This window comes from Mobula hypostoma, chromosome 17 (assembly GCF_963921235.1).
Source record: "Mobula hypostoma chromosome 17, sMobHyp1.1, whole genome shotgun sequence".
NCBI lineage: Eukaryota > Metazoa > Chordata > Chondrichthyes > Myliobatiformes > Myliobatidae > Mobula > Mobula hypostoma.
Genome location: NC_086113.1, coordinates 20,346,719 through 20,373,593, shown reverse-complemented (window position 1 = coordinate 20,373,593; position 26,875 = coordinate 20,346,719). Strand labels below are relative to the sequence as shown.

General features: G+C 40.4%; 1 protein-coding gene across 1 annotated transcript in view; it reads left to right on the top strand.

Moving 5' to 3' along the window:
• Positions 1–26,875, top strand: part of LOC134357883 (sodium- and chloride-dependent transporter XTRP3-like) — a 53,618-nt gene that overhangs the window by 12,921 nt on the left and 13,822 nt on the right. Inside the window, exons 4-9 of the mRNA XM_063069626.1 lie at positions 148–375; positions 1,692–1,802; positions 4,130–4,371; positions 12,621–12,783; positions 17,540–17,747; positions 19,453–19,612. Of these exons, the coding sequence (XP_062925696.1) occupies positions 148–375; positions 1,692–1,802; positions 4,130–4,371; positions 12,621–12,783; positions 17,540–17,747; positions 19,453–19,612 (1,112 nt within the window). The remainder of the gene's footprint in view (positions 1–147; positions 376–1,691; positions 1,803–4,129; positions 4,372–12,620; positions 12,784–17,539; positions 17,748–19,452; positions 19,613–26,875) is intronic.

The window sequence follows — 26,875 nt, the reverse complement described above, 5'->3', positions numbered from 1 at the left end:
GCGGCCTCTTACATTCCTGTACATTTGAATTGCATACCAGACTATGGCCCAACCAGCCAAGATAATTTCAACAGTACATCTGCAGAAGTTTGTTAGAGTTATTCACATGTTAAGAATTAGGATTTGTTTTAACTCTTCCATTTGCAGAATCCCCTACCTTGGGCTAGCTGCCCATTAAACAGAAACAAGACTGGATATATTGAGGAATGTGCAAAAAGTTCTGCCACTGAATACTTTTGGTACAGAAGGACATTAAATATATCTCCAACAATCGAAGATACTGGAATTATCCATTGGGGAATGCTTCTGTGTCTCATACTGTCATGGCTTATAGTCTATGTCTGCATAATTCGAGGCACCGAATCTACTGGCAAGGTAATTATTGCTGAATATTTTTACTGTAATCAATAAATAATTTAGAATATTTAAAGTATTTCTTTTAATTCTAGAAATGTTGTTTTTCCGTTGCCAAAATTCCTGAAGTAGTTTTTATCTTCAAGCACATTCTTCAACCAAAGTCACTCTCTTCCTAACAATTTGTTTCTCTGTTTCTATTATTGATGTTCAAATCCCCCAATGAAGATCGCCATTGACTAGAAACTTAACTGAGCTAGCCATGTATCCTGTCATGAGTGAAGTGATAAAGTTCCTGATTCTCAAGTTGCAAGTCATAAGTCACAAGTCCAGAGGGTAAAGGGTACCACATCTTACTTAGATGAGTTCAGCTCTTAAAATTTTCAAGAGACTTGCCATCATCCGGGTCAAAACAGCCTACTTGATTGGCTTCCATTTTCAATGATAATTATTTTTTGCTTCCACCAATGGCATAGTGTGATGACAATCCATAAGTTGTTACAATTTCTCACTTTGACTAACTCACCAACATCTCCCAGACCTATGATCTCTACCACTAGAAAGGACCAGGCATTGGGTATAATCACATTCAAGTTTCCAATCAACTAACACACCATCCTGACCTGTATGAAATTCACTATTTCTTCACTGATACTGTGTCAAAATCAATGTGCCGAAGGGTAACTTTACCATTTAAAGTGCAATAGTTTCAGAAAGGGGTTCAACATCTACTACTCATGGGCATAGGTAGCATATGGCTCCCTACCGAGACCTATGTCAGAAATGAATAATAAGTGCCCATTCTTTTGGCACTTCTCCAGTTTTTTGAATGAACAAGCACTTAGGTTATTCAATAGAATGATTCTTAGGCTGCCTGTTAAAAAATATTTTCCCTGATCTTCAGTATAACCAATCAACCAAAGGTTTGAAGCAAACTAACAATGACGCTGTTTTACATCTAGGAGATTTGCATTCATTCCTGGTGTCTCCATGACAACTTTGGCAAGTTACCACTAGTACCTTAACTCTAATTGCCACATAGTCTCTAAACTTGGTCTTGTCTTTTAATGTAGAGACATTTGCCAGTGTGTCTGCCCCATGAAGGAGGGTCTATCATGGTGAACAAGTAGCACAACAGCAGCACCCACACTGTGCAGCAGAATGAAGGTTAAAGCAACATTTGAGTATCATCCTGAATTTTTGTTCATCCAAGAACTTTCAAAGACTAATGGAACATTGGAAAGTTGAAACCTGTTATGCTAGATAGAGGGTAATAAAACACTAACACTAACTGTGATTGTGAAAGACTGGTACTAATATATTTTTCCTTGACATAGGTGGTCTATGTAACAGCCTGCTTTCCATATGCAGTGCTACTTATATATCTAATTCGAGGATTGACACTACATGGAGCAACAAACGGTCTTATTTATATGTTCACTCCAAAGGTACAATCTTACAGTATTGTTGAAAATAAATTTATATAAGGTTGCATACAGAGATGACAATCTTATTAATTCTTGGACTCCAAGGTGAACAAAAATTCCATCGTACCATCTGGAAGAAGAGCAGAGGCTTTATCCCCATTGTCCTGTGCAAGGGGCCAAATTAGACATTCAACCATGACTTTACACTAGACTAGGCTGCAACGTATTCAGCTCACTGTTCAGCAAATGAGATTGACACATAATCGGGTATATGGGATTTGATTTCCTAGATCAGGGCATCGAAGAACCAATGAATAAGTGAATGATCTTATATCTATCATTGTGCAGTGAAGAAGAATTAATAATAGAATAGTTAATAAGCCTTCTGGGAAAAGTGAACATAGTATGATAGAACTTTCTAAAAAGATTAGAAATAATTTACTTAAACTGGAAAGCAGGCTCTTGAATCTAAATTAAGCAAGATACCAATGAAGCATAAGTGATTATGGCAAGTCAGGGAACCACATTAAATGGAATGAGAGCAGAGCAAGCAAACAGTGGCTAACTTAATGCACAATTTACAAGTAGCATGTACCCCTTTAACATACAAAAACCTAAAACAATATAAATTGGTAGATTTTGTTTATTATTGTCATTTGTAATGGGGTACAGTGAAAAGCTTAATCAGATTAAATACATTGAGCTAGTTCAGGGTTAAAACAGTAATAAAATGCAGAATAAAGTGCAACAGCTACAGGGAAAGTGCAGGTCAGGTGGACAATAAGGTGCAAGAGCACATCCTGCTAAATTGTGAGGTTAAGAAACTATCTTATAGTTCCAGAGAAGCTAAAGATTGTATAAGATCAAAGGAAAAAGCTGATCGCATAGCAAAAAATGTAGCAAGTCTGAGGACTGAAAACATATCAGTAATTTGTATAAGAGAACAGAGACTTTGATAAGGAAAGGAAAAATAAAATAAAAGTATAAGTGAGCAGGAAGTATGAAGGGTGTAGGAGAAATGATCTGGATATCCGGAGCTGGTAGAGATTTTTTAAAATGTTTGTCTTCATGGTACAGAAAGCCTTTGAATATAGTTGGGAGGACAGATCCAGACTAAATTGCAAATTGAGAATAATTAGTATCAAAATGCTATAATTGGATAAATTAGTGGATATAAAAGCAATAATTCCCAGAACATGGCAACATAATTGTGAAGGAACTGACTATTTTGATGGTGGATACATGAGCTGCCATTTTCCAAAATTTTATTGATACTAGAATTGCTCCAAAGATCAGAAGGTAGCAAATGTAATGCTGCTATTTGAGAAATGAGCAACAGAAAATGGGGAACTATGGGCCTGGCAGCAGTAAAGAACAAAAAATGGGGAAATTATTATTGAGGAAGTGCTAACGGTGGTGCAGTGGAAAATAAAGTTCAGACTGGATAGAATAAAATACATCTATGAAGGGAAAGAGTATTCAATGTATCTGTTAGAAATTTTGAAGTTCAAAGTTCTGATGTAAACAGCAGAATAATAAAAGTGAACCAATTGATGATGTTTTCGGGCTTCCACTTCAATGAGATGCCATATGTGAGAATTTTGAACTTTGACTCCCCAGTTTTGGGTAATAAGCTGGCACGGACTGAAGGTTAGTTAGCAGACAGAAAACAGCAACAAAGAATAAACAGTCAATGTTTATTGTTTTGATAAAACATTTAGAATTTGATCTTGTCATAATCAGAGAGAAGTACAAAACATCAGGTCAACAACCTTGATTCAGGTATTTTATTCCTTACTAAACAAATGATCAATATTATCGGCCAAAGCTAAATTTTTTAAAAATTAAATTGGAATAAATTCTGGTCTAATTTATTCTGCTATTAAAGATTTGTTATCTTCTGGTTTTAAACTAACTCTTAATTATTTTTATATATATGAAATGACTGCAGATGCTAGAAATCTGAAATAAAAACAGGAAATGCTGGAAACACCTAGTAGTTCAGGCAGCATCTGTGGAAAGGAAAGCAGAGTTACCGTTTCAAGCCAAAGACCCTTTTACAACATTTTAGAAAGGTGAAAGTGTCCCCAGTTGAAATATTAACATTTTTTACTTCCCTTTCCACAGGTGCTACCTAGTGTTTCAGTATTTTCTGTTTTCCTTACCTTGAGTATACTTATTAAAAAGAAAGCTACTTAAGATCAATTTAGATTTTATTCTGTCTATATTTTTTTCTTTGAACTATTAGCTTTCAAAGCAGGCTTTGGGATTCAGCCTAGTTTTTGATTAAAGTACTCTCATGTCATGATATGCTCCGCTCACTGAGCCTGACTGTACTTCATTCTCAGATTGAACAGCTGATGGACCCAAAGTCATGGATTGATGCAGCCACACAGATCTTCTACTCACTCGGCCTGGGATTTGGGAGCCTGATTGCGTTTGCCAGTTTCAATGAGAAAAGCAACAACTGTGAGAAACAAGCAGTAATCATTGCTTTAATTAACAGTCTGACATCCATATTTGCCAGCGTTGTCACTTTTGCCATATATGGTTTCAAAGCTACATATAATTATGAAAGCTGTATTGAAAGGTAAGAGTGTTTTACAGGGAGAATCTGAATTCCTGCACTAGTTCTTTCTCTCCCAACCTTTCTTGAAGGTTATTTCTTTTTTTATCTATCATTTTCTTGTTTATGTCACATTCCTGAAGTACGTTATGCACATTTTACACATTTTTTTTCTTACATACTTTCTCACTGTCTCTGCTTACTTGCTGAACAGGAGTGATGCTCAAAAGACACTTGTATCACCGTAAGTAATTGCATTACTTAACCTACGTTTCCGCCAGCCTAGATTAAATGGGCGATAGCTGTAAGGCTTGATTGATTTGCCCTTTCATTCCTCCAACCCAATCCCTTGTTAAGCCACTAGAAAGATCTAGGTGTCAATTCGGAAAGATTTTTTTTTTAGAAAAATGCCCAGGTCATTAAGTGAAAGCAATAAAACTTTTGCCTAAAATGTATAAAGTATCAACAACAATATCCATTAATAATTTCAATGCCTGCAAGTTCTTTAAATATATTAGAGAACTTGTCTAGCATCTCACATACTCTAATGTTGCATTCTGTCTCTTTGCAGTCATAACTGCAAAGATACAATGCATTGCAGCATTTTACACTGTTATGAAATGTCCTGGAGCGCAATGATGGACCACTGGCATCTACCACTCTTCCCTTTTTATTTCCTTATTGAGAAAGATTTGTCAATTCATGTGGCAATTTTCAAACTTCCAAAATGTTTTACAGTTAGTTAAATGCATATAGAAGTTTTGTCACTGCTCTGATATGAAAAATGCACCAGACATTTTTTTAAAAATATATTTCACAGCAAGCTTTCACAAACAGCAAAGCAACAATGGCCAGGTCATCTGTTTTAATGGCATTGATTGAGGAACAGCAGTGAAAACCTTCCCCAGCCTTCCAGAGGCTTGCATTCTATAAAATCCAGGAAATTTTGGTCCGTGAATACATAAGTTAATGAGAAATACTGGCTTGAAAATCATGGTGACATGACCTCAGCAGCTGAGGCCACATCATCAGTGATTTTCAGGCCTTTGTTTCCAACTAACTCAGGCCTGAAATCATGGTAATGTGGCCTCAGTGAAGCTAATTTAACAAGGCCAGTGCCTCTCTCCATCCTTGCTTATCAGTTGAGAGGCTACACGGGTCCAGTATTGGGTTAAGAACATTTTTTTTTCAAATTTCTTTTTCCTCTATAGATTGAATACCAGAACCAGCTTCACCCTTTTGAAGAGCAGTGCATCCCATGTTACTTGATGTACTCTACTCCAATATTAGACTGGCTATTCTGAGCCATACAGGCAGGAGGTCCTGAAGTAGGAAGAAAAATCAAAACAGAAAGCTGCAGGTACTGAAAGTGTGGAATAAAAACAGAAAATGCTAAAAGTAACACTTACAAAATGCTGGAGGAACTCAGCAGGCCTGGCAGCATCTATGGAAAAGAGCAAACAGTTGACGTTTCAAGCCGAGATGCTTCATCAGGACTAGAAAGAAATGGGAAAGGAGTCAGGCTAAGGAGGTGGGGAGGGGAGGAAGAAATACAAGGTGATAGGTGAAACCGGGAGAGGGGGAAGGGAGAAGTAAAGAGCTGGGAACTTGATTTGTGAAAGAGATAAAGGTTCGGAGAAGGAGGAATCTGATAGGAGGGGATAGAAGACCATGGAAGAAAGGGAAGGGGGAGGAGCTCCAGAGGGAGGTGATGAGCAAGTAAAGAGATAAGCTGAGAGAGGGAAACAGGAATGGGGAATGGTGAAGGGGAGGAGGCAATTACCAGAAGTTAGAGAAATCGATGTTCATGCCATCAATTTGGAGGCTACCCAGACAGAATAGAAGGTGTTGCTCCTCCAACCTGAGTGTGGCCTCATTGTGGCAGTAGAGGAGGCCATGGATTGGCATGTCAGGATGGGAATGGGAAGTAGAATTGAAAAGGATAGCCACCAGGAAATCCCGATTTTTTTTTTTTGGCTCAACAAAGCGGTCTCCCAATCTATGTCGGGTCTCAACGATATACAGGAAGCCACACCAGGAGCACCAAATACAGTAGATGACCCCAACTGAAGTGTCACCTCACCTAAAGACTGTTTGGGGACCTGAATGGTAGCGAGGGCTGAAGTGTAGGGGCAGGTTTGGCAATTGTTCTGTTTGCAAAGATGAGTACCAGGTGGGAGATCAGTGGGGATGGACAAGTTTACTCTTATTCTTCTCCATAGATGCTGATTGGCCTGCTGAGTTCCTCCATCATTTTGTGTGTGTTGCTTTGGATTTTCAGCATCTGTAGACTTTCTTGTGTTTGAAATGCTAAAATTACTCAGCAGGTCGGGCTGCATCTGTGGAAAGACAGACTGAGTTCATGTTTCAGTTCAAAGACCCGATGAAGGGTCTTGGACATGAAGTATTAACTTTGTGGCTCTTTCCACAGATACTGCCTGACATTCTGACTGTTTCCAGTGTTCTAATCCTCATGTGGAGAATTTCTGTATGATACTCCACCCTGCTAATAATAACATTCTCTAACTTAATTAAATGTCCTTAGACACTTCGCAAGAATGTGTTCATTAAAAGTGAGTAAAGCAAGGTGAAAGGATTTAAGGACAACGTGCTTGTGCTTCAACCTTGACAGCTGAAGGCTGCCATTGTTAGAGCAATTAAATTCGGAGATGATCGAGTGTCAATATTTAAAGATATCTTGGCAAATTGTAGGCATGCAGGAGTTTACATCAATAGAGATAACCATAGATTTTATTCCATAAGAGAGACTGCCCCAATTTTAAACAGCCCGTCAAAAATTATAGTGACAGGATGATAAAATTTGCAGAGTTCTTCGTTCCTTGTGAAACCTGTGGAAATGGGGATGCCTTGCTCAGTTAGCCACCCAGAGCTCTGGCCTTTCACATTTATAAAAGATTTTCAGTTCCATCCAATTCATACAGCATCAGAACTTATTACCTGGTCACATGTTTCAATTCTTTTATAACTAGTAGGTCACAAATATTGCATCAGGAGAAAGCCCACCAAATCCTTCTCAGAGCAACAATGGATGGCCAGTAAATAGCATTTTCTCCATGTGAACCATGTATAAAGTCCAAAGATGAAAAAGGTCACTATTATGAACAATCCTTCAGCCTGTTTATTTTCAGAACATTATTTTTGTTGTTTAACAGCAATAAATGAGTTGACTGCCTTAAGAACAATTGTTTTTAACAGCTATGCTCGATAAACTATAAAATAATTGCAATGGATTAGAATACTGTCATTTTAATTCTGTGGAACCAAGTGACCTTGAATCGAAACTAGAGGTTATATAATGACATAAGATTAACTTTCACTGCATTGAGAGTGCCTAACATAAATTGCAATGGAGAATATAAAGGGATGGGATTAACTGTTGCATTTAGAAAGAGCTGGCACAGTCACTTGCATGTAATAGTATCCTCTGCTACATTATTGTGATTCTGTTCAGCAGAGTTTGCTGCAGAAGATCCCTATTGGTTCGCTAGCATTCCAAAGGGGAGGGAATTGGCATCATCAGTTCCAGTCTGGCCAATGTCAGTCTTCTTATCTTCTGAACATTGTCAGTGCTGTGTTGTTTAAATACATGATGCATTTGACATAAAGGGCAAAGTGACACAAAAAAGGAAAAATTCCAAATCATGAAGGCTTTGACCAAGCCTAAGTTATGAATATTTTACACCACCCCAGCTTAGTTGTAACTAAAAACATTTTGCCTTCTTTCTTTCCTTAGGATGTTCTTTAACCAAGATGTTACTTATCTAACTTGATATTCCTTTACAAGGTCTAGTGTCTATTTCTGTTTGACAGCACTCCAGTGAAGTGGCTTGACACATTTTGTGAATTTTAAAAGTGCTACATAACACTCCACATTTGATTTGCAGGACAGAGGGATAGATCTGGACTAACAAAAGGCAGCTCCAGATTGATCTTCCCCTAGCCACGACTGCCCAACTTATGGACAAGTGGTATATTTACTTTATGAGTACATCTGTACACCAGTTCATTAATGCAACTATCAAATCAGCCAATTATGTAGCCAGCAACTCATTAAATAAAAGCATGCAGACATGGTCAAGAGCTCAGTTGTTATTCAGACTAAACACAAAATTGGGGAATAAATATGATCAAAGTGACTTTGACCGTGGAATAATTGTTGGTACCAGACAGGGTAGCTTGAGTTTCTCAGAAACTGCTGATCTCCTGGGATTTTCATACACAACAGTCTCTAGAATTTACAGAGAACACTGCAAGAAACAAACAAAAATAAAAGAAACATCCAGTTAGTGACAGTTCTGAGGGCAAAAAATGCCTTATTAATGAAAAAGGTCAGAGGAAAAGGCTATAATGATTCAAGCTGACAGGAAGGCGACAGTAACTCAAATAATCACGTTACAACAGTTGTGAGCAGAACATCTCTGAAGTCATAACACTGAACCTTGAAGTGGATGGGCTGCAGCAGCTGAAGATCATGATCATACACTGAGAGGCCAATTTATTGGGGCCAGGAATACCTAATAAGGTGGCCACTGAGAGTATGAACAAGCATTTGGAAGACCATCAGGATGGATGTGCCAACTGCTACAGAATTCCAGACATCTTCTGCTGTGGGAAAATAGGATATTTCTAGGTACCTTCCCTTCCCACCCCCCTCCCCCCCCCGCCCTCTTGACCCCAATCCGTAACATCTGTCCTGAGCAGAGCCAAGAGCACTGTTTCGACTTACCCCCTTCAATGAGTCTGCAAGGCTGGCTTCCCACAACTGCGCATTCTTCCATCACACCGGTTTCCATGATCCCCTCCCGCACACCATTTTAATTCATTTCTCATTTACACACTGCTCGGGTTACGAATGTTTCTCAGGAGAAGAACACCGTCCTAACCTGTGGAAATCGCGTATGGGTAAAAAAAAAATTTAAATGATTAGGTTTTAGAAGTTGCTTGAAAACAGATTCAACATAACCTTAAAAAAGGAAGGGGATAAATACGTGAGGAGTTGGAATGCAAGGACTCGGAAGAGGTATCTCCAAACTCAAGGGCCAAGTCACCTTAGATTTGTAGTGTCCCAAAATTATATGGAGTAAATTTAAATAAGAAAACATAGGAGCAAGAATTAGGTCATTTAGGCCATCGAGTTACTCTGCCATTCCATCAAGGCTGACTTATTATCCTTTTCAACCGTAATCGCCTGCCTTTTCCTCGTAACCTTTGACACCTTAACTAATTAAAAACCTATTAAGCTCCACTTTAAATATACCTAATCACTTAGCCTCCACAACCTTGTGTGGCAATGAATTCCGCAGATCTGCCATCCACTGGAATAAAAATTTCCTCCTTATCTCTGTTCTAAAAGGACATCCTTCCATTCTGAGGCTGTGCACTCGTGTCCCATATTCCCACACTATGAGAAATATTACCTCCATGTCCACTCTTTCTAGGTTTTTCAATATTTGATAGGTTTCAATGAGATTCCCCCTTCATTTTTAAACTCCAGTCTGGAGACGTTGAATGTTCCTCATACATTAACCCTGTCTTTCCAGGATCAAATGTCCTCTATAAGCTCTCCATTGTTAGCACGTCCTTTCCTAGGTAAGGTTCCCAAAACTGATGAAGGTTAAGGGTGAAAGGTGAAATGCTTAAGGGGAATATAAGGGGGAACTTCTTCACTCTGAGGGCGCTGAGAGTGTGGAACGAGCTTCCAGCAGAAGTGCTGGATGCACGTTTGACTTCAACACTTAAGAGAAATTTGGATCGATACATGAATGAAAGGGGTTTGAAGGGCCTGGTTCAGGTACACGCCACGGGGACTAGCGGATTAATAGTTCAGCATGGACTAGATAGGTCAAAGGGCCTGTTTCTGAGCATAGTGTTCTACAGCTCTACAGATGAAGGAGAACCATGGTGTTCCCGTACAATATTAGTTGTGAATGGCTGTCAAAGATTTTGCTCTCCAACTGGTACCCTGGTGATTAAAGTGAAATGAACTAAAGCAAATTAGCTTTTTTTTTCCTGCCTTAAACTGTGCAAACCTAAAGGAAAAAGACCATAAATATTGAAGCCCATAACAGAATTGGCTAATTAGTCCCCCTCTCCCAAATATTTTATGCCTTTGTTCAAATATTATGTGGCCTAGTGCCAAACAGCAGAATACTGAGGGAGAAAGGAAAAACATAGTGCTCATGTTTAATAAGGAGGCCTGAGAGAAAGAGATACTAACACAGACCAGCTCAGCTGACTTCGCAGTGTACGGTATACACCACTGTAATTGGTCAATCTTTATTCATCAATATTTTTAAAGGTAAAAAAAAATTAAAGACTTGTATGTGTATACCCCCTTTCAGTTCAATTTATGGATACTCCAGAGTGCTTATGAAGTGAGTTACTGTAGCAGTAGGAAACATGATAGTAAATATGCACACGCCACAAGGTAAATTCACTGGACTAAGTTCAGCATTGAAAGGTTTATCCTATGAGCTGATATTGAGCAAAACTGGTTCAGATTTCCAATGAATATTTTGAAGCATCCAGGATTCTGGGAGGGACTGACATATCGGATGGTAAAACGTTGCTTCTTATGGCTAAAGAGTCAAAAGTGGGTGGTATAATCTCAAACTAACAGTTTGGCCGTTTATGACCAAGATAAGAAGAAATTTCTTTTATTATATTGTGAATATTTTGAGCCTACTGTCTTACCAGCCATAAATGTCTATAACTGAGTATATTCAATGCTAAGATCCATAGGATTCTTTGGACACCAAAGGAATTAAGGAGTATGATAATTGGGTGAGAAAATGGATTTGAAGTATCCAGTTAGCCTTCATCTTATTGAATGTTGAAACAGGCTCCCTGGGCAAATGACTTATTTCTGCTTCTATTTCTTACATTTTCCCACAGAAGCATGTAATATTGATCAGATAAAGGCCTGAAAGTGTAGTAGTTAATATACTGGACCTGCAACTGGAGTTTTGGATGTTGATCCAGAGACCTGTGTACAAATCCCACCATGGCAACTGGGAATGTAAATTCAAGTAATTAAATAAAAATGGATTTTTTTTAAAAATAAGAAGTTAGTTGTAGTCATGGTAAACATGAAATGAGTGTATTGGTGAAAAAATCCTGTTGGGTTACTTTATGGACCTCAGGAAAGCAAATCTGCATTTCCAATCTGAGCTAACCCATATGTGACTATTAACTCACCAATTTGCCTTTTAATTTCCTCTTCGGTTTAGATACATTTCATGATGCTCAGTGATGCCTGTATCCTGTGAAGAAATAAAATTCACATGTCTTTAATGGAAGGCAGCAGGGTTGATATCAAAGCCTTGAAGAGTACACGTAAAGGTGATTCTTGGAGATCAGCGGGTGGGTGGTGCACGATTTGGACTTGAACTAGGAGTCTAGAGCTACATACACAAAATGCTGGAGGGTCTCAGCAGATCGGGCAGCATCTATGGATGAAAATGAACAATTGACGTTTCAGGACGATGTCCCTTCAACAGGGCTTCATCAGCTCCTAATGAAGGATCCTGATGAAGGGTCCTGCCTGAAATGTTGAATGGTAGTTTTCTTCCATGGGTGACGCCAGACCTGCTGAGTTCCTCTAGTGTTTTATGTGTGTTGATCCAGATTTCCAGCATCTACCGTTTCCTTTGAGTCTGGAGCTGAGACTCATCAGAAGGCACGGTTAGATGGATGTTGCCATATCAGAATGGAGTTTGGGGTGGTGGGGTGTGGAAAGGTCCTTAGGAAAACAAAAATGCAAACCAGCATCACTGTGAAAAGAGGTGTTTTCCAGAGCGCCAAACAATGGCTGCTCCTGTGAATAATGTGACCACCTTGTATCCACCTGAGAGTGTAGACAAACCATTTGTTTAGCATCTCATGCTGGCATTTCCAGCAATGTAGGACATTCTCAACCCATGTAACCTGGAGGGGAACTCAAGTTCACCCAAAGGCAAGACTACTGGCCACTGAGCTGCAGACAGCCTACAAAGAGTGTAGGGAGGAGACTAAAAGATCCGTTGTACAGTTGTGCATAGTCATGATAAAATCAGTTACAGCTTTGTTATCAAGAGGTCGTTTTGAGATTTATCTATTCAAGGACAGTCATAAAAGGCATTAGCTCTGCCTTGGCTTTGACATTGCATTCCTGTTGAGTAATTGTGGCTGGTTATTGTTTTACTCCAGTAATTTTGAAAAGATCACTTGGATGCTCAACTTTTGAACCTTAAGTATTGTTGTTCTAATTGCAGGACAATTCTTTTACTAACTAATACTTTTGAGCTGGAGGAGAGGGCAATAACGCCAGACACGCTCAGCAAATGGATAACACACCTGAATTCAACAGCACCGGACACATTTGCCAGCATTTCCTCACAAATTGAAGTCTGCGACCTGCAGTCTAATTTAGATACGGTAAGAACTAAAGAATAGGAGCCAGATTAGACCACTCCTCTCTCTGGGCCTGCTCCACCATGGGATTATAGCTCAGTGCCGTGCTGTTGCCATAACCGTATACTTTTTAAAGCTAGTGAAATCGCAGTTCATAGCAACCAATTACCCTACCAACACATCTTTGCATTGTGGAAGAAACTGGAGCAATTAGAGGACACCCACAAAGTCACCGAGAGAATGTGCAAACTCCACACAAACACAAAAGGTCTGGGTCAAACCCAGGCTTCTGGAGCTGTGAGACTGCATTGCTATTCCACTGTTCTATCCTCCTGGGACATGTGTACATGTTCTAATCTATCATGAAAATAGCCTCTGTAGATGTGTAGTTTGGGATAAGAATCAGGTAAGACAGTAAACAAAACTGCACAATTTTAAATGTACCTGTATAGGGAGACCTTGGGCTATTGGTACAGGGAAGTTTAATGACAGAAAGACAAGTTTATGCAGCTATTGTAAAGTTACATATACACAGTCATGTTGTTGTTAAGTGCCATCGAGTCGTATTTCAGCAACTCATGCTGACTCTGTGGATGGTTGCCCTAAACGAGTTTTAGTCCTCGCAAAATGCGGCTCATTGTAGCTAACATTGCGTTCATAGCTGTCCTTATTGTGTCCATATCCTGGATGGTGACCTTCCTCTCTTCCGCTCTCCTTCCACCTTGCCGAGCATGATATCCTTTTCCACGGAGCTGCTTCTTTGCATCATGCCCAAAATATGATAGGCAGAGTCTTGTCATTTGAGCCTCCAGAGAGAGACTTAGTTTGATCTCATTAAGGACCAATTAGTTTGTTCTGAGAGAGGGCCATGAGTCGAACCTTTGTATGTAGAGATAGATGCTTGTTCCCAAGTATCTTATCTAAGTCCTTCAGAATTGCTCTGCCAAGGGCAATTCTGAGTTGGATTTATTGACAGCTTACTGCTTCAATGTTATTCATTGATCCAAGTCATTTGTTGCTGTCAACCACTTCAATTTCCTCTCCATCGATATTGAACTTGGTTGTGCTGCCAGTAATCATAATCTTAGTCTTCTTCAGGTTAATGTGCAGACCCATCTTGAGGCTATGTTCCATGATGTTGGTTAGCAGTTCCTTCAGGTCTTCTTCGTTTTCAGCCAGCTATAGGATATAAAAAAAAAGTGCTTGCTTTGACTGGGCACCAGACTTAAAAAAAAACTTATCAGGGCTATGGAGATAATGTAAAGAAAGTTTGCTACAATGGTATCACAAATTCAGGATTTCATTTACGCAGAGAGATTGGAGAAGCTGATGCTCTCCATAGAGCAGAGAAGGAGAAGAGATGTTCAAAATGAAGAATAGTTTTGGTCGAAGTTGATTTCATTAGCCGAAGATTAGTAAATGGTGGTTACAGTTTTAATTGCTAATAAAAAATGGTGAGGTCGAGATACTTTTCTAAGGTATAGCCTGGAATGAACTGCCTGAATTAATAAGGACAATTAAATAAAAACACGGGGAATAAGGAATGAGACAATTGCTCTTTCAAAAATGAAACATGCACTGATGGCAGTTTCCTGGATTATGCAATTGAGGGTAATCATTATGGGCTGGGGCTCCATGTTTTTTTTGAATCATAGTTATACAGTACTGGAACAGACTCCTCAGCCCCGCTCATCTATGCCAGCTAAGTTGTTGACTTGAGTTTGTCCCATTTCCCCTCATTTCACCCATATCCTGCTGGAAGGTTTTGTATCCTTCAGCGGTGAAGGCATCCAAGCAGCCACATTTGACACCATTCAATGTAGCACCAGTTGAGTTGGGTAGGAATTTACAAAAACTCTCCTATATTAGGAAAACTGTAGGAAGAACTCCAACATGCTTCCCTATTTGGCCACTAACTCTATACACATCTATCTGTTTCCTGAGAAAATTATGTCTTGAGTTGGTAAACCCTTGAACGTTTGTAGCTAACCCGAAATACTAAGAAAGTGTCCTGACGATGGGTCTCGGCCTGAAACGTCGACTGTACCTCTTCCTAGAGATGCTGTCTGGCCTGCTGCGTTCGCCAGCAACTTTGATGTGTGTTCCATCAAGAAATATTGTGTTTTAAGCAGTCAGGCAACAGTGGCATTCAAAGGCTAATCTGCAATATTCCACATGCTCAATTTTTATAATAGAGGTTTTTCTTAATAGAATGATGTTTTTTCCTCCAAGTTATTGCATTATTTATTTAAATATTACCCACTGGCTGACCAGCAAAATAACTTTAAATCTTCCGAACGACAAATAATAACTTTCTCCCCGTACCGTTGTAGCTTTCTTAGTTGAGATGTAAGACCATAGTTACAGACTGAAGTCCAGCACTCTCAAGTGCAATGTAAATTTCTATCATATTAGGGGCACACTTCACCAAAGGACCCTTTACAATAATGTCATTATGTAATCTTTTCTTATTGCACAAGTCAAACTAAAATAGCCTTCTCCCTAGTTTATTCTAGAAGCTTATGTCATATACTTTCCATGAGCCATGGTAGTGGAACAGTTAGTACAACACTATTCCTCTGTAAGGAAGTTTGTATGTTCTTCCCATGTGCATGCAGACTTCCTCCGGGTGCTCAACTTCCTCCCAAAGTCCAAAGCTGTGCCAGTTAATAAGCTAAATTGGTCATGGTAAATTGCCCTATGTTTCGGCTAGAACTAAACGGATGGGTCGCAGAATGATGAAGCTTGGTGGGCTGGAAGAGCCTGTTCCCTGCTCTCTCTCTAAATAAAGAAATAAATGAGTTTGTCCTCCATCTTATCACTTCCATCTACAGTGTATATGTGGATTAAAGTCTACTGCATTACCATTGTTACACATTGTTCTCATTTCTTGACTTCTGCCCAATTTTGCAACTAACTGTTCGGTGTCCAATACATCCCCACGTGTTTCCTGCTCTTTCCTGTTTGCTGACTCAATTCATTTCTCGTTATTGTGCTAGTTTCATCTCTGATTGATAAGTTAATTATACCTATTTTCTGTTGCTTTTCCTTCCTAGAAGTTAAATATCCCTGAATATTCAGTCCTTTTCTTTGAATGACCCACTGCCACATTTCTGCAATGGCAATATACTACCAGTCATGTCATTAACTGTTACCTTGTTAAAAAAAGCTATAAGCATTTATTGATTTTGCCATTCTAACCATTTTCCACACGATCTCCCGTTTACTACTTACCTTTTTTCTAATTATTTCACTTACAACTTCTGCACCTTCCACTTCCTTTTGTTTCCCCTCCTTTGAGATCCTCATCCTCCAGCCAAAGTAGTTTAAATCTCCACAGTTGTACATGCAACCCAACCCTGTGAGGAATATTCCTTCCAGTCCTACGCATCCAATTTGCATGTTTCACCTGCCCCAGAAACAGCCCCAGTGCGTCAGATATCTGAAGCCCTTCCTCCCTCATGCACCATTCCTCCAGCCATGCATTCAGTTGTACTGTCCTCCTATTCCTGTACTTACTAGCAAGCAGCACTGGGAGTAATCCTGAGATAAACAGAGCATAGAGTAGTACAGGCCTTTCATCCCATGATGTTGTGTTGTTTAACCTACTCCAAGATCAGTAACCCTTCCCGCCCATGTAACTCTCCATTTTTCTTTCATCCTTGTGCTTATCAAAGGGTCTTAAATGTCTCTTAATGTATCCACCTTTACCATTACCCCTGACAGGGCACTTCATTCATTTATCCATCTCTGTGTAATATAAAACAAACTACCTCTGACATCAGCTATACTTTCCTCCAACCTCCTTAAAATTATGCTCTCTCGTATTAGCCCTTGCTGCCCTGGGAAGAAGGCGCTGGCTGATCATTCTATCGATGCTTCTTATCATCTTATACACCTCTATCAAGTCACCTCTCATTCTCCTCCTCTCCACAGAGAAAAAGTCCAAGCTCTGTTACCTTCTCTAAAGCTTCTGTAACCTTCCTATAATGACAGACATGAGAAATTCTGAAGGTGCTGGAGATCCAAAGTAACACACACAAAATGCTGGGGGAGCTCAGTAGGCCAAGCTTCATCTATGCAAATAAATAAATATTTGACGTTTCAGCAGAGACCCTTCTTTAGGACCTGATAAGGGTCGTGATCCAAAACACTGGCTGTTCATTCCTTTCCATAGATGCCGCCTGACCTGCTGGATTCCTCCAGCATTTTGCGTTTGTTGCTTCCTATGTTGAGGCAACCAGAACTGAATGCAGTATTCCAAGTAAACTATCATTATTATCACTGAAGTTCTTCTTAAAATCTGACTTGGCTCTTTAAAGAACCTCATTCCTTTTTCTACCTTCGTCTTTGGTACCAATGTAACCTGCAACTTCTAGTCCTGCTACAGAGTTTTAACCCAAAACATCAACAGCTCTTTTGCCCCCACAGATGATGCTCAGCCCATTGAGTTCCTTCAACAAATTGGTTGTTGCTTTAGGTTCCAGCATATGCAGTCTCTTTTGTCTGCAACTTCTAGCTCTTCACCATCCCTTTTCAAGATGTTTTGCAACTCCCCAATTTGTTACTCCCATTAGAATACTTAGGTAGGTCTCATTTCCATTTTCCCTAAGATAAACAGCAAACTTGTGGGCAAAAAAAAACAAAATTAGAAAGGGAGCAATTTCTGGTACAGGCATAATAAGCAAGATAGCCTGTTACTTTAACCTATCGTTCTGCAATTCCTTGAATCTTTCTGGCGCTCTGTGTTCTAATGGAATTTTATCCTTTCATTTACTAGGCTGCTGAAGGTACTGGGCTTATATTTATAGTCTTCACTGAAGCCATTGTGAACATGCCAGGACCATCACAGATCTGGTCGATATTGTTCTTTTTGATGGTCTTGATGCTGGGAATTGGCAGCATGTTGGGAAACATGGCAGGAGTCATCACGCCACTCAGCGACATGAAGATCATTTCAAAGTACCTTCCAAGGGAGGTCATGATAGGTAAGCCCTGATCTGATCACACTCTTTATTTTTATATGGTGTCACAACCCTTTATTAGCCCCAAAAAGAGCAAGGAGTCTTTGATTTATATCTAATGCAAAGATGACATCTCCAACAGTTGAGCACTCCCTCAGTATTTCAGAAGAAGGCTTGTCTAGCTTTATGTGTTTAAGTCTCTTGACTGGGATTTGATGAATAATAGACACTGCTTTATGCATTATGTTCAAGGTAAGCCAGAGTGTTACAATGAAGGGGTGCTCTAGGTTGTCAACTGTAAATTAACCTTCACAATACTAGTTGTTCAATCTACGAAGCTTGAATTGTAGCAAAAGTTCCTTATGTTGGCGAAATATGTTCAGCAAGATCTTGCCAACCTTCTATGCCTGCTACAATCTGTGTAGGAATATTTACATAGAACAGTTCAACACAGTACAGGGCCTTCGGCTCACAATGTTGTGCCAACCACTTAACCTATTCCAAGATCAATGTAACCCTTCACTCCCGCATAGCCCTCCATTTTTCTTTCATCCATGTACTATCTAAGAATCTCGTAAATGTCCCTAATGTATCTGCCTCTACCATCACTCCGGCAGCACATTCCATGCACCTACCAATCTCTGTGTAAAAAGTCTATCTCTAACATCTGCACTCTGCTTTCCTTCAATCACTTTAAAGTAATTCCCCCTCTTATTAGCCACTTCCACCCTGGGAAACGCTCTCTGGCTGTCCACCCTGTGTCTCATTCAACTTGCCTCTCATCCACCTCCTTTCCAAAGAGAAAATCCCTAGCTGTCTCAACCTATTGTCATAAGACATGCTTTCTAATCCGAGCAGTGTCCTGGTAAGTCTCTGCACCTTCTCGAAAGGTCCACATCCTTCTTTTAATGAGGTGATCTAAACTGAGCACAATACTCCAAGTGTGATCTAACCAGAGTTTTATAGAGCTGAAACATTACTTGTCGGTCTGTTAACTCAATCTCCTGACTAATGAAAGCCAACACACCATACGCCGCCTTAACCACCCTATCAACTTGCACTCCAACTTTAGGGGATCTATGTAATAGGAATTCCAAGATCTCAATGCTCGTTCACACTTAAAAATCCTGCTATTAACCCTGTAAGTTGTAGTGGTTCCTCTCACAAGCTGAAATAAAGCCAACAAAAAATATCTGGCAGGAATTTCAAAGAGCTTTATAGCCAATTAGATATTTTAGAAACATTGTCATGAGAAATGGAGGAAATATTATAACGATTTTGTGTGTGGTAAACTCCCACTCACAGTGATGGTGATTCTCTAATTTGTTGTGGAACCCAATAACAATTTTAAACCTATCTGTTTGACCAAGCTTTCAGCTGAAAGCCCTAATGTTTCCTCATGTAGCTCAGCATAAGCTATTTATCTGATAATTTTCATGTGCAGTATCAAGGCACTTCTCACAATACAAGTGTGATAGACGTGAAAGAAGCTCTTAACTATGGAAAGGTTGGCAAGCTTTTTAACTGAATTTATTTTATAATTCAGATCATTAACAGTGGAAAAAAAATTAACAGTGAAAGAGGGTGTTAAATAGAGTTTCACAATAACTGAAACTGGTGGTTTACATACTGTGGATAAAAGCCATGATATATCAGGCTGGGGTTAACGTGTTTCATGTTATGCTTTTGATTATCATGCACTAAGTCCTGCCTGTCTTTAATTTTGTAGGTATCACGTGCCTTATAGCTTGTCTTATAGGGATCATTTTCACCACTGAAGCAGGCAACTATTGGTTTGTTATATTTAATGACTATGCAGCAACGCTGGCACTTTTAATAATCGTTCTGATTGAAGTCATTGGAATCTGTTACATCCACGGAATAAGAAGGTGAGTACATTAATCTTTTTTCCAATCAATGGCACATTTTCAGAATGAGATCCATGTAGAGATGAAATGTTGAAACATAGAAATCTACAGCATATTACAGGCCCTTCGGCCCACAATGTTGTGCTGGCCATGTAACCTACTCTAGAAACTGCCTGGAATTCCCCTACTGTTTTTGTTTAAGGCTACACGATTGACATTTTCATTCGCATTTTGAGATTAGTGAAGGAAAATTAACTGAAGAATATACCTACATATCTAAAATGTTATACCACATTAAATATTTTTGAAACACAATACCATTTGCAACATAGCCAACACTGTAGCCAATTTGCACGCAGCAAGCTCTCACAAATAGCAACATGTTAATGACCACTTATTCTATTGAAGTGATAAGTTTTGGCCAGAAAAATGAGGCAAATTCTTCCATTCTTCCTTGCTATTGTGCCTTGAGTTCTTCAAAGTCTTAACAAAAGGCCTCTGACAGAGCAGTATTCCCTCTGCACTGCAGTGGAGTATGATTCTTGTTTTATGGAGTGGAACCAGAACACACTCTGGACTCAAAGCCATGCTCACTAATTGGACGAATTTAATATGTTATCAAAGAATGCTATTATTGTGTCTGTAAAACAAAGACAGACAAAGTAGAGCCGCAGGAATGAAAGGTCAAGCTTGAATGTTTCTTACAGTTCTCAGTACATCACACACTGCTGGGCATGAACAAACAGTACCAATAAACAAAGTGTTGATATTTGGATATGCATCCCAGCAACCATGTTGAGTAGATCTCACATTTGAATACCGGGCCCCATTTTATATCTTGCTCTGCCCCTCTCTCTCAATCCTCACCCCCTCCACCTCCCCCTCCCTCTCTCTCAACCCCCTCCCTCTCCACCCTCACCCACTCCCCCTCTCTCCACCCTCACCCCCCCTCTCCCCTTCCCTCCACCCTCACCCCTCACCCCCTCCTCCTCCCCCCACCCTCCCCCTCTCTCCACCCTCACACTCTCCCCCTCCCCTTCTCTCCCTCTCTCAACCCTCACCCCTCCTCCCTCCCCCTCCCTCTCTCAACCCTCACCCCCTCCCCCCTCTCAACCCTCAGCCCCTCCCTTCGCCCTCTCCCACCCCACTCTTATGTCTTATGTCCATGGAGGACATTGTCCTAGATCAGTTGAACTGCTGTTTGTCTTGCAGATACAGGCCCACCTCCTCGAGAATTGGTCCCGATAACCAGGAACCTAAATTTCTCCCTCCTGAACCACATTTTCAGTCATGTGTTTATCTGTGAACAGCTTGCTGTCCATATCGTGCTGCCCAGGCCTGCGTATCCAGACAGCTAGACCGCCACAGCTATAGTCAGCCCTGTCCGATAGATGCCTCACTGATGGAATCTGTGCTATCTTACTTTCTATTCTCAATGGTACAAGGAGCAGTCTGAAGATTATTATCTTTGAAGTCCTGCTTCTAATTTCTTTCCTATCTCCTTACAATCTTCCCACAGGATCTCATCCCAGCAGCACTACATATGGACCATCTGGTTGTCCATTCTACCCCCTTCAGATTTTCTGCAGGTGCTCAGTGATGTCTTTATCCCTGTGAGTAGGGAAGCAAAGAATCATGATGAATAGCTTCATTAACTCTTGCAACACCTGCCTCCTCTTCTAGCGATAGAATCCTGACAACTATATTGATTTTTCTCTTCTTTTCCATGGTCTGAATGTTACACCCTTGGCTGCAGACCCCAAGGGAAACCTGTTCCCCATCAGTACTCAGAAATTAATACTGGTTAGAGAATAAAATGCCCTTAGCTACCTCCTGAACTGCTTTTTTTTTGTCCATTTGTCACTCATTGCTTCTCTGCCTACATTCTCTTGAGCTCTGGTGTCATCACTTCCTGAATGATATCGGCCACAAACTCAAAGATTAATCACTCTGACCTCAACTGTTGTTCAGGCTCCAAAACACGGTGCTCAAATTGAAGCAAACTATTCCTGCCCCCATGGCTGCCCTCTTCATAGTAAGCCAGCAGAAATTCCCATACGGTGCAGAATGTGCATTCCCTGGATGCATCATTTAGATTAACAGAAGATATATTTAAAACCATTATTACAATAAGATTACTTATTATTTTGCTTGTCCTTGAAGAACTTTGTAACTCCCCTTTTTAATTTTTAATCTCATGTGGTTTTCTGTCCGTACTTCATTCAAATTGACATTCATCAGGCTCAGAGACAAACTAAAGTCCATATGCAAAGCTGAAGTCAACAGCACGCTGCTTCTGTACAAACCTTCACATGTAGGTTACACTGAATCTCAATTCAAACCACTCCAAACCTCACCCCACCCACAAACTACATAAAGGAGTCTCTTTTATTTCCCTCGCCAGTCATTGAAATGCGTTTTTTTTAAAAACGGTCAGAATGGAAAAGTACTGCCTCTCCTTTACAGCACTTGCTTGAGCCATTCCTCTGGCAGTTTGTCAAGTTATGATCTCTCTCTGATAACTTGCTAGGCGGAATTTAATCTTGCTTCTGCCAGAGTTTGCATTTCCAGCAAGGAATAAAATGGAAAAGGCTTAAAAAGAATTCAGGAAAAAGCATATTCATGATATTTTGCAAACTAGATTTCAACACTAACCAAGGCTTTTATAATATTTTAGAAATTAGTCTGAGGATCCTGACTATGTTATGCGGTGCTGTCTATAAAATGTGATTTAAAAAATTAATCATTTCATCTTTGTGGCTATAATAATCATAAAGTGGTAAGTCATAAAGGGCAAATGATAATCATAAAGTAGTAAATAATTGACTGATTCAAAATTTTTCTTTTTCAGAAAAACTCATTTCTACCACACTCTTCCTAGTTCAGCCGTTTGCTATAAATCTTATCCTTTTAGTTATTTCAGACAGTTTATTACAGAAGTATTTTATTCTGGTAGGACCAATGGCATTTGGGAAAAAAAGAGTCCACATTGTTCCCCCGAGACTGTTTGCTCTCACAAGAACACAGGAAACAATCCCATCTTTAATATAATCAGAGCATATCCACACTGGCCTAACTCCTTCTCTGTGACAGATCTACAAATCCCCCAATCAATTGACCTTACAAAATCTTACCTACCTCTAACCTCCACAACTCCAGAGATGTACCACCCTCTGCATCACCATCCCCTTATCTCCCCTCATATGAGACTTTTCTGTGAGTGAAAACATTCCAATACCTACCCCATCAACCCCTCCCCCCCCCCAGAAGAATCTTAAATGTTTCAATAAGATCACTCCTACATTCCAACCTCTAGCTTCCCTTGACAGGCCCGTCCTCTTGTCCTACAAGTTAGCCTGTGGTATTTTTTTTAGACAGTCTGTAAAGCTGCTAATCCCTTTTTAGGTAAGAGGACCAAGCCTTGACATGGTACTTCAAGTGCGATCTCACAAACAGCCTTTGTACTTTAAAAAAAATTCCTATTTTTGAACTCCAACCTCGTTACAGTAAAATCCAACATGCTATTTGCCTTCTAAATTACTTGAAGCTACCTGAAAACTTCTGTGCTCAATGTACCAGAACACCCAAATACTTCTGTACTACTTCACTGAATAACTGACTCTTTCCATGAAAAAAATATACATATATACACATCTTTAACAAGATCCCACATGGAAGGCGGGTTCAAAAAGACTGAGCCCCTGAGATGAAGTGGGACAAGAGATCCAAAATTAATTTGATTATCAGAAACAGAGGGTAGTGGTGGAAGGCTTTCTGACTGGAAAATTGTTATCAGTGCTGTATGTTAGGGATGGGTGCTGTGACTCTTGCTATTTGTTATATACATTAACAACTTAGATATGAATGAATGAAGCAGGTGATATTCCCTACAGTGGTGAATCAGAATCAGGTTTATTATCGCCAGCGTATGTCATGAAATTTGTTTACTAAGCAGCAGGAGTGCAATGCAATGCATGATCATATAGAAAGGAAAAAAATAAATCTATTACAATAAGTATATGCATGTAGGTTTAATAGTTATATTTCTGTTTTGCATTATTTTTAATCTATGAAAAAGTGTTCATGGGCTCAATGCCCATTTTGGAATCATAATGGTGTTGTAGATAATGCTGGGAACAGTGGTTTTGGGCTGAAGAATCAATATTGATCAGCTGGTAACTTGGACTGAGCAATGTAGGGTAGGTTTAAATCCTGATAAATATGAGGTGATGCATTTTGGGGAGGGGGGGGCAATAAGTGTTCAACATATACTGTGAAAGAGCCCAAGAGAGTAAGACAATAAGACAAAAGAGCAGTTATGCCATTCAATGCTTCAGTTCTGCTCCGTCATTCAATCATGACTGATTTATTTTCTCTTTCAATCCTACATTCTCTCCATAATCTTTGACACCAAGTTCAAGATGGTGCTGAGCTCCAGTTTAGTTGTTTTTAATTTATTTGCTTAATTTTTAATGGCTTTAAGTTTGTTCTGATGGTTTTGGGGGCATAGAGGGTCAAGATAGAGTTTAAAGAACCGGGATTAGAAGTCGGGCCAGAGTCTTAAGTCTCAGCTCCAGCTTTGAAGACCGGTGACAGGAACGCAAGACGTCTGGGTCAGATGTTGGACGTCAGACCTGCAACGTGTGGACAAAGGGCCACTCCTCCCCAAGTCAGCAGGTGGGCTCTGGAGTCAGATCTGTGTGGACAGGAGGAAGGAGGAACAGGGCTCGATTTTGCTGCTGTTACTTGCTGTGTTCTGTGTTGTTCAGCCAAGCGTTGTTGGCAGTGGAATATGCGGGCTGTTCCCAGCACACCCTCTTGGGTGTGTTGGTTGTTTATGCTGTGATGCATTCCACTATGTTGACACACACGTGATGAATAAACTTAAAACTTAAATTCTTGATTAGAATGGCAAGATTCATCAACAAGTATGAGAAAGTCTGCAGCTGCTGGAAGTACAGAGAAACATACACAAAATGCTGTAGCAACTTAGCATCTATGGAAGAGAGTGTACAGTTGCTGTTTGGAGCTGAGAACCTTCTTCAGGACTGAGAAGGAAGGGGGGAGATGCCAGAATATTTTAAAAAAAAACGTGGCGGGGAGGGGAAAGAGGCTAGCTGGAAGGTGATAGGTGAACCCCAATGGGCAGAAAGGTCAAGGACTGGGAGAAGAAAGAATCTGATTGGAGAGTAGAGTGGCCGATAGGAGAAAGGGAAGGGGGTAGGGACCAGGGGGAAGTATTAGGCAAGTGAGAAGAGTAAACGGTCAGTGGGGAAAAGAAGGCCGGGGGGGGGAGGGGGGGGATTGTTCTCCAGAAGGAGAAATTGATATTCATTCCTTTAGCCTCAGGTCATCATCTCCAATGAATTTATCAACCTCTGCTTTAAAGATACACAATGGCTTTGCCTTCACACCCATCTGCAACAATGAATTCCACAGATTCATCACCTTCAGGCTAAAGAAGTCTATTCCAAAGTGACACCCTCCTATTCTGAAGCTGTGCTATCTGGTCAGAGGCTCTTTCAGTATTGAGGAACAAAGTACATACAAATCAAAAGATTCCTGGTGGTGGCTGTATAGGTAGATGGGGAATGACGTAGGCAATGGGATGCTTACTTGTGGGATACAGGCGTCACGATTGAGTAGCAGTTAGTGCGGCGCTATTAGAGCTCGGAGTGTCAGGGTTTAAAGTTCAATTTCAGCGTAATCTGTAAGGCGTCTGTGCATCCTCCCTGTGGCTTTCTTAGGTTTCCTCCCACAGGCCAAATACGGAGTGGCTAATTGGTCATTGTAACTTGTCCTGTGATTAAACTAGGATTAAGTTCGAGGTTGCTGGGCAACGCGGCTCAAAGGGCTTATTCCATGCTGTATCTCAATAAATAAATAAATCTGGGAAAAAGAATACAGATGCACCTACATCTTGGTACAGCTGTTGTAAACGTTAGTGACGCCACTTCTGGAATATTGCAACATTGCTGTGAAAAGGGTGCAGAGAAGATTACAGACTGTTTGCTGGGATGGACCATTTCAGTTGAGGAGAGGCTGCATGGGCTGGGTTTATTGGCCTGAAACATGGGGAGGCTGAAGGGGGAAATATCAGAGATATACAGAATTATGAGAGACATTGATAAGGGACATTATAAGAAATGTTTCCCTGTTGCAGCGGTGCTACCCTGTGCCAAGAAATTAAAAGACTCAGACAACCTTTCTGTTGGCATTTCAAAGAAATTGCTTTCAAATGAATTGATAAAGTTAATGATTAAGTACTTTTTTGCATTATAATTTGCCATGTACAGTGGATTCTGGTTAATTGGACACATCAGGACCAGTACATTTTGGCCCAATTAAGCAGCTGCTCCAATTAGCTGAACTTTCATGGAAATAGTTAAAAAAGTATAAAGAAGATAAACTACCATTTAACTGAGTAACAAATAATGTATTTCAGTGAAATACAGAATAAATTAGAACACTATCATTAGCGGTGGACCAATCGATTCGAAGAGGAGAGGGAGAGAGAGCTTTGCACAGGTCAGGGAGTTTTAAAAAGGAGTGTCTCGCGGGGCTTGGTGCATCAGTATAGTGGGTGTGACTGCGAGGTCAGTTTTCTGTTCTGGGTGTCAGGTGTGGGATGTCCAGGAGACTACCAGCCTCCCTGATGGCCACATCTGTACCAGGTGCATCAAGCTACAGCTCCTTGGAGACCAAGTTAAGGAACTGGAGCTGCAGTTTGATGACCTTCAGCTTGTTAGGGAGAGTGAGGAGGTGATAGACAGGAGCCGTAGGCAGGTAGTCACCCCAGGGCCACAGGAGACCTATGTGGGTGAGCATTAGGACAGTGAAGGGAGGGCATCAGGTGGTGGCGAGCACCCTGTGACTGCCCCCTTAACAATAAGTACTCCATTTTGAGTACTGCTGGGGGGAAGACAGCTTGCCCGGGGGAAGCAACAGTGACCCATGGCCCTGGCACCGAGTCTGGTCCTGTGCCTTAGAAGGGTAGGGAACGGAAGAAGAGGGCAGCGGTAATAGGGGACTCTATAGTTAGGGGGACAGACGGGCAATTCTGTAGACATGAGAAAGAAACAAGGGTGGTAGTTTGCCTCCCAGGTGCCAGGGTTCATGATGTTTCTTAGTGTGTCCACAATATCCTGAAAAGGGAGGGTGAGCAGCCAGAGGTCGTGGTGCATAATGGTACCAAGGACATAGGTAGAAAAAGGGAGGAGGTCCTGAAAGCAGAATACAGGGAGTTAGGAAGGAAGCTGAGAAGCAGGACCTCAAAGGTAGTAA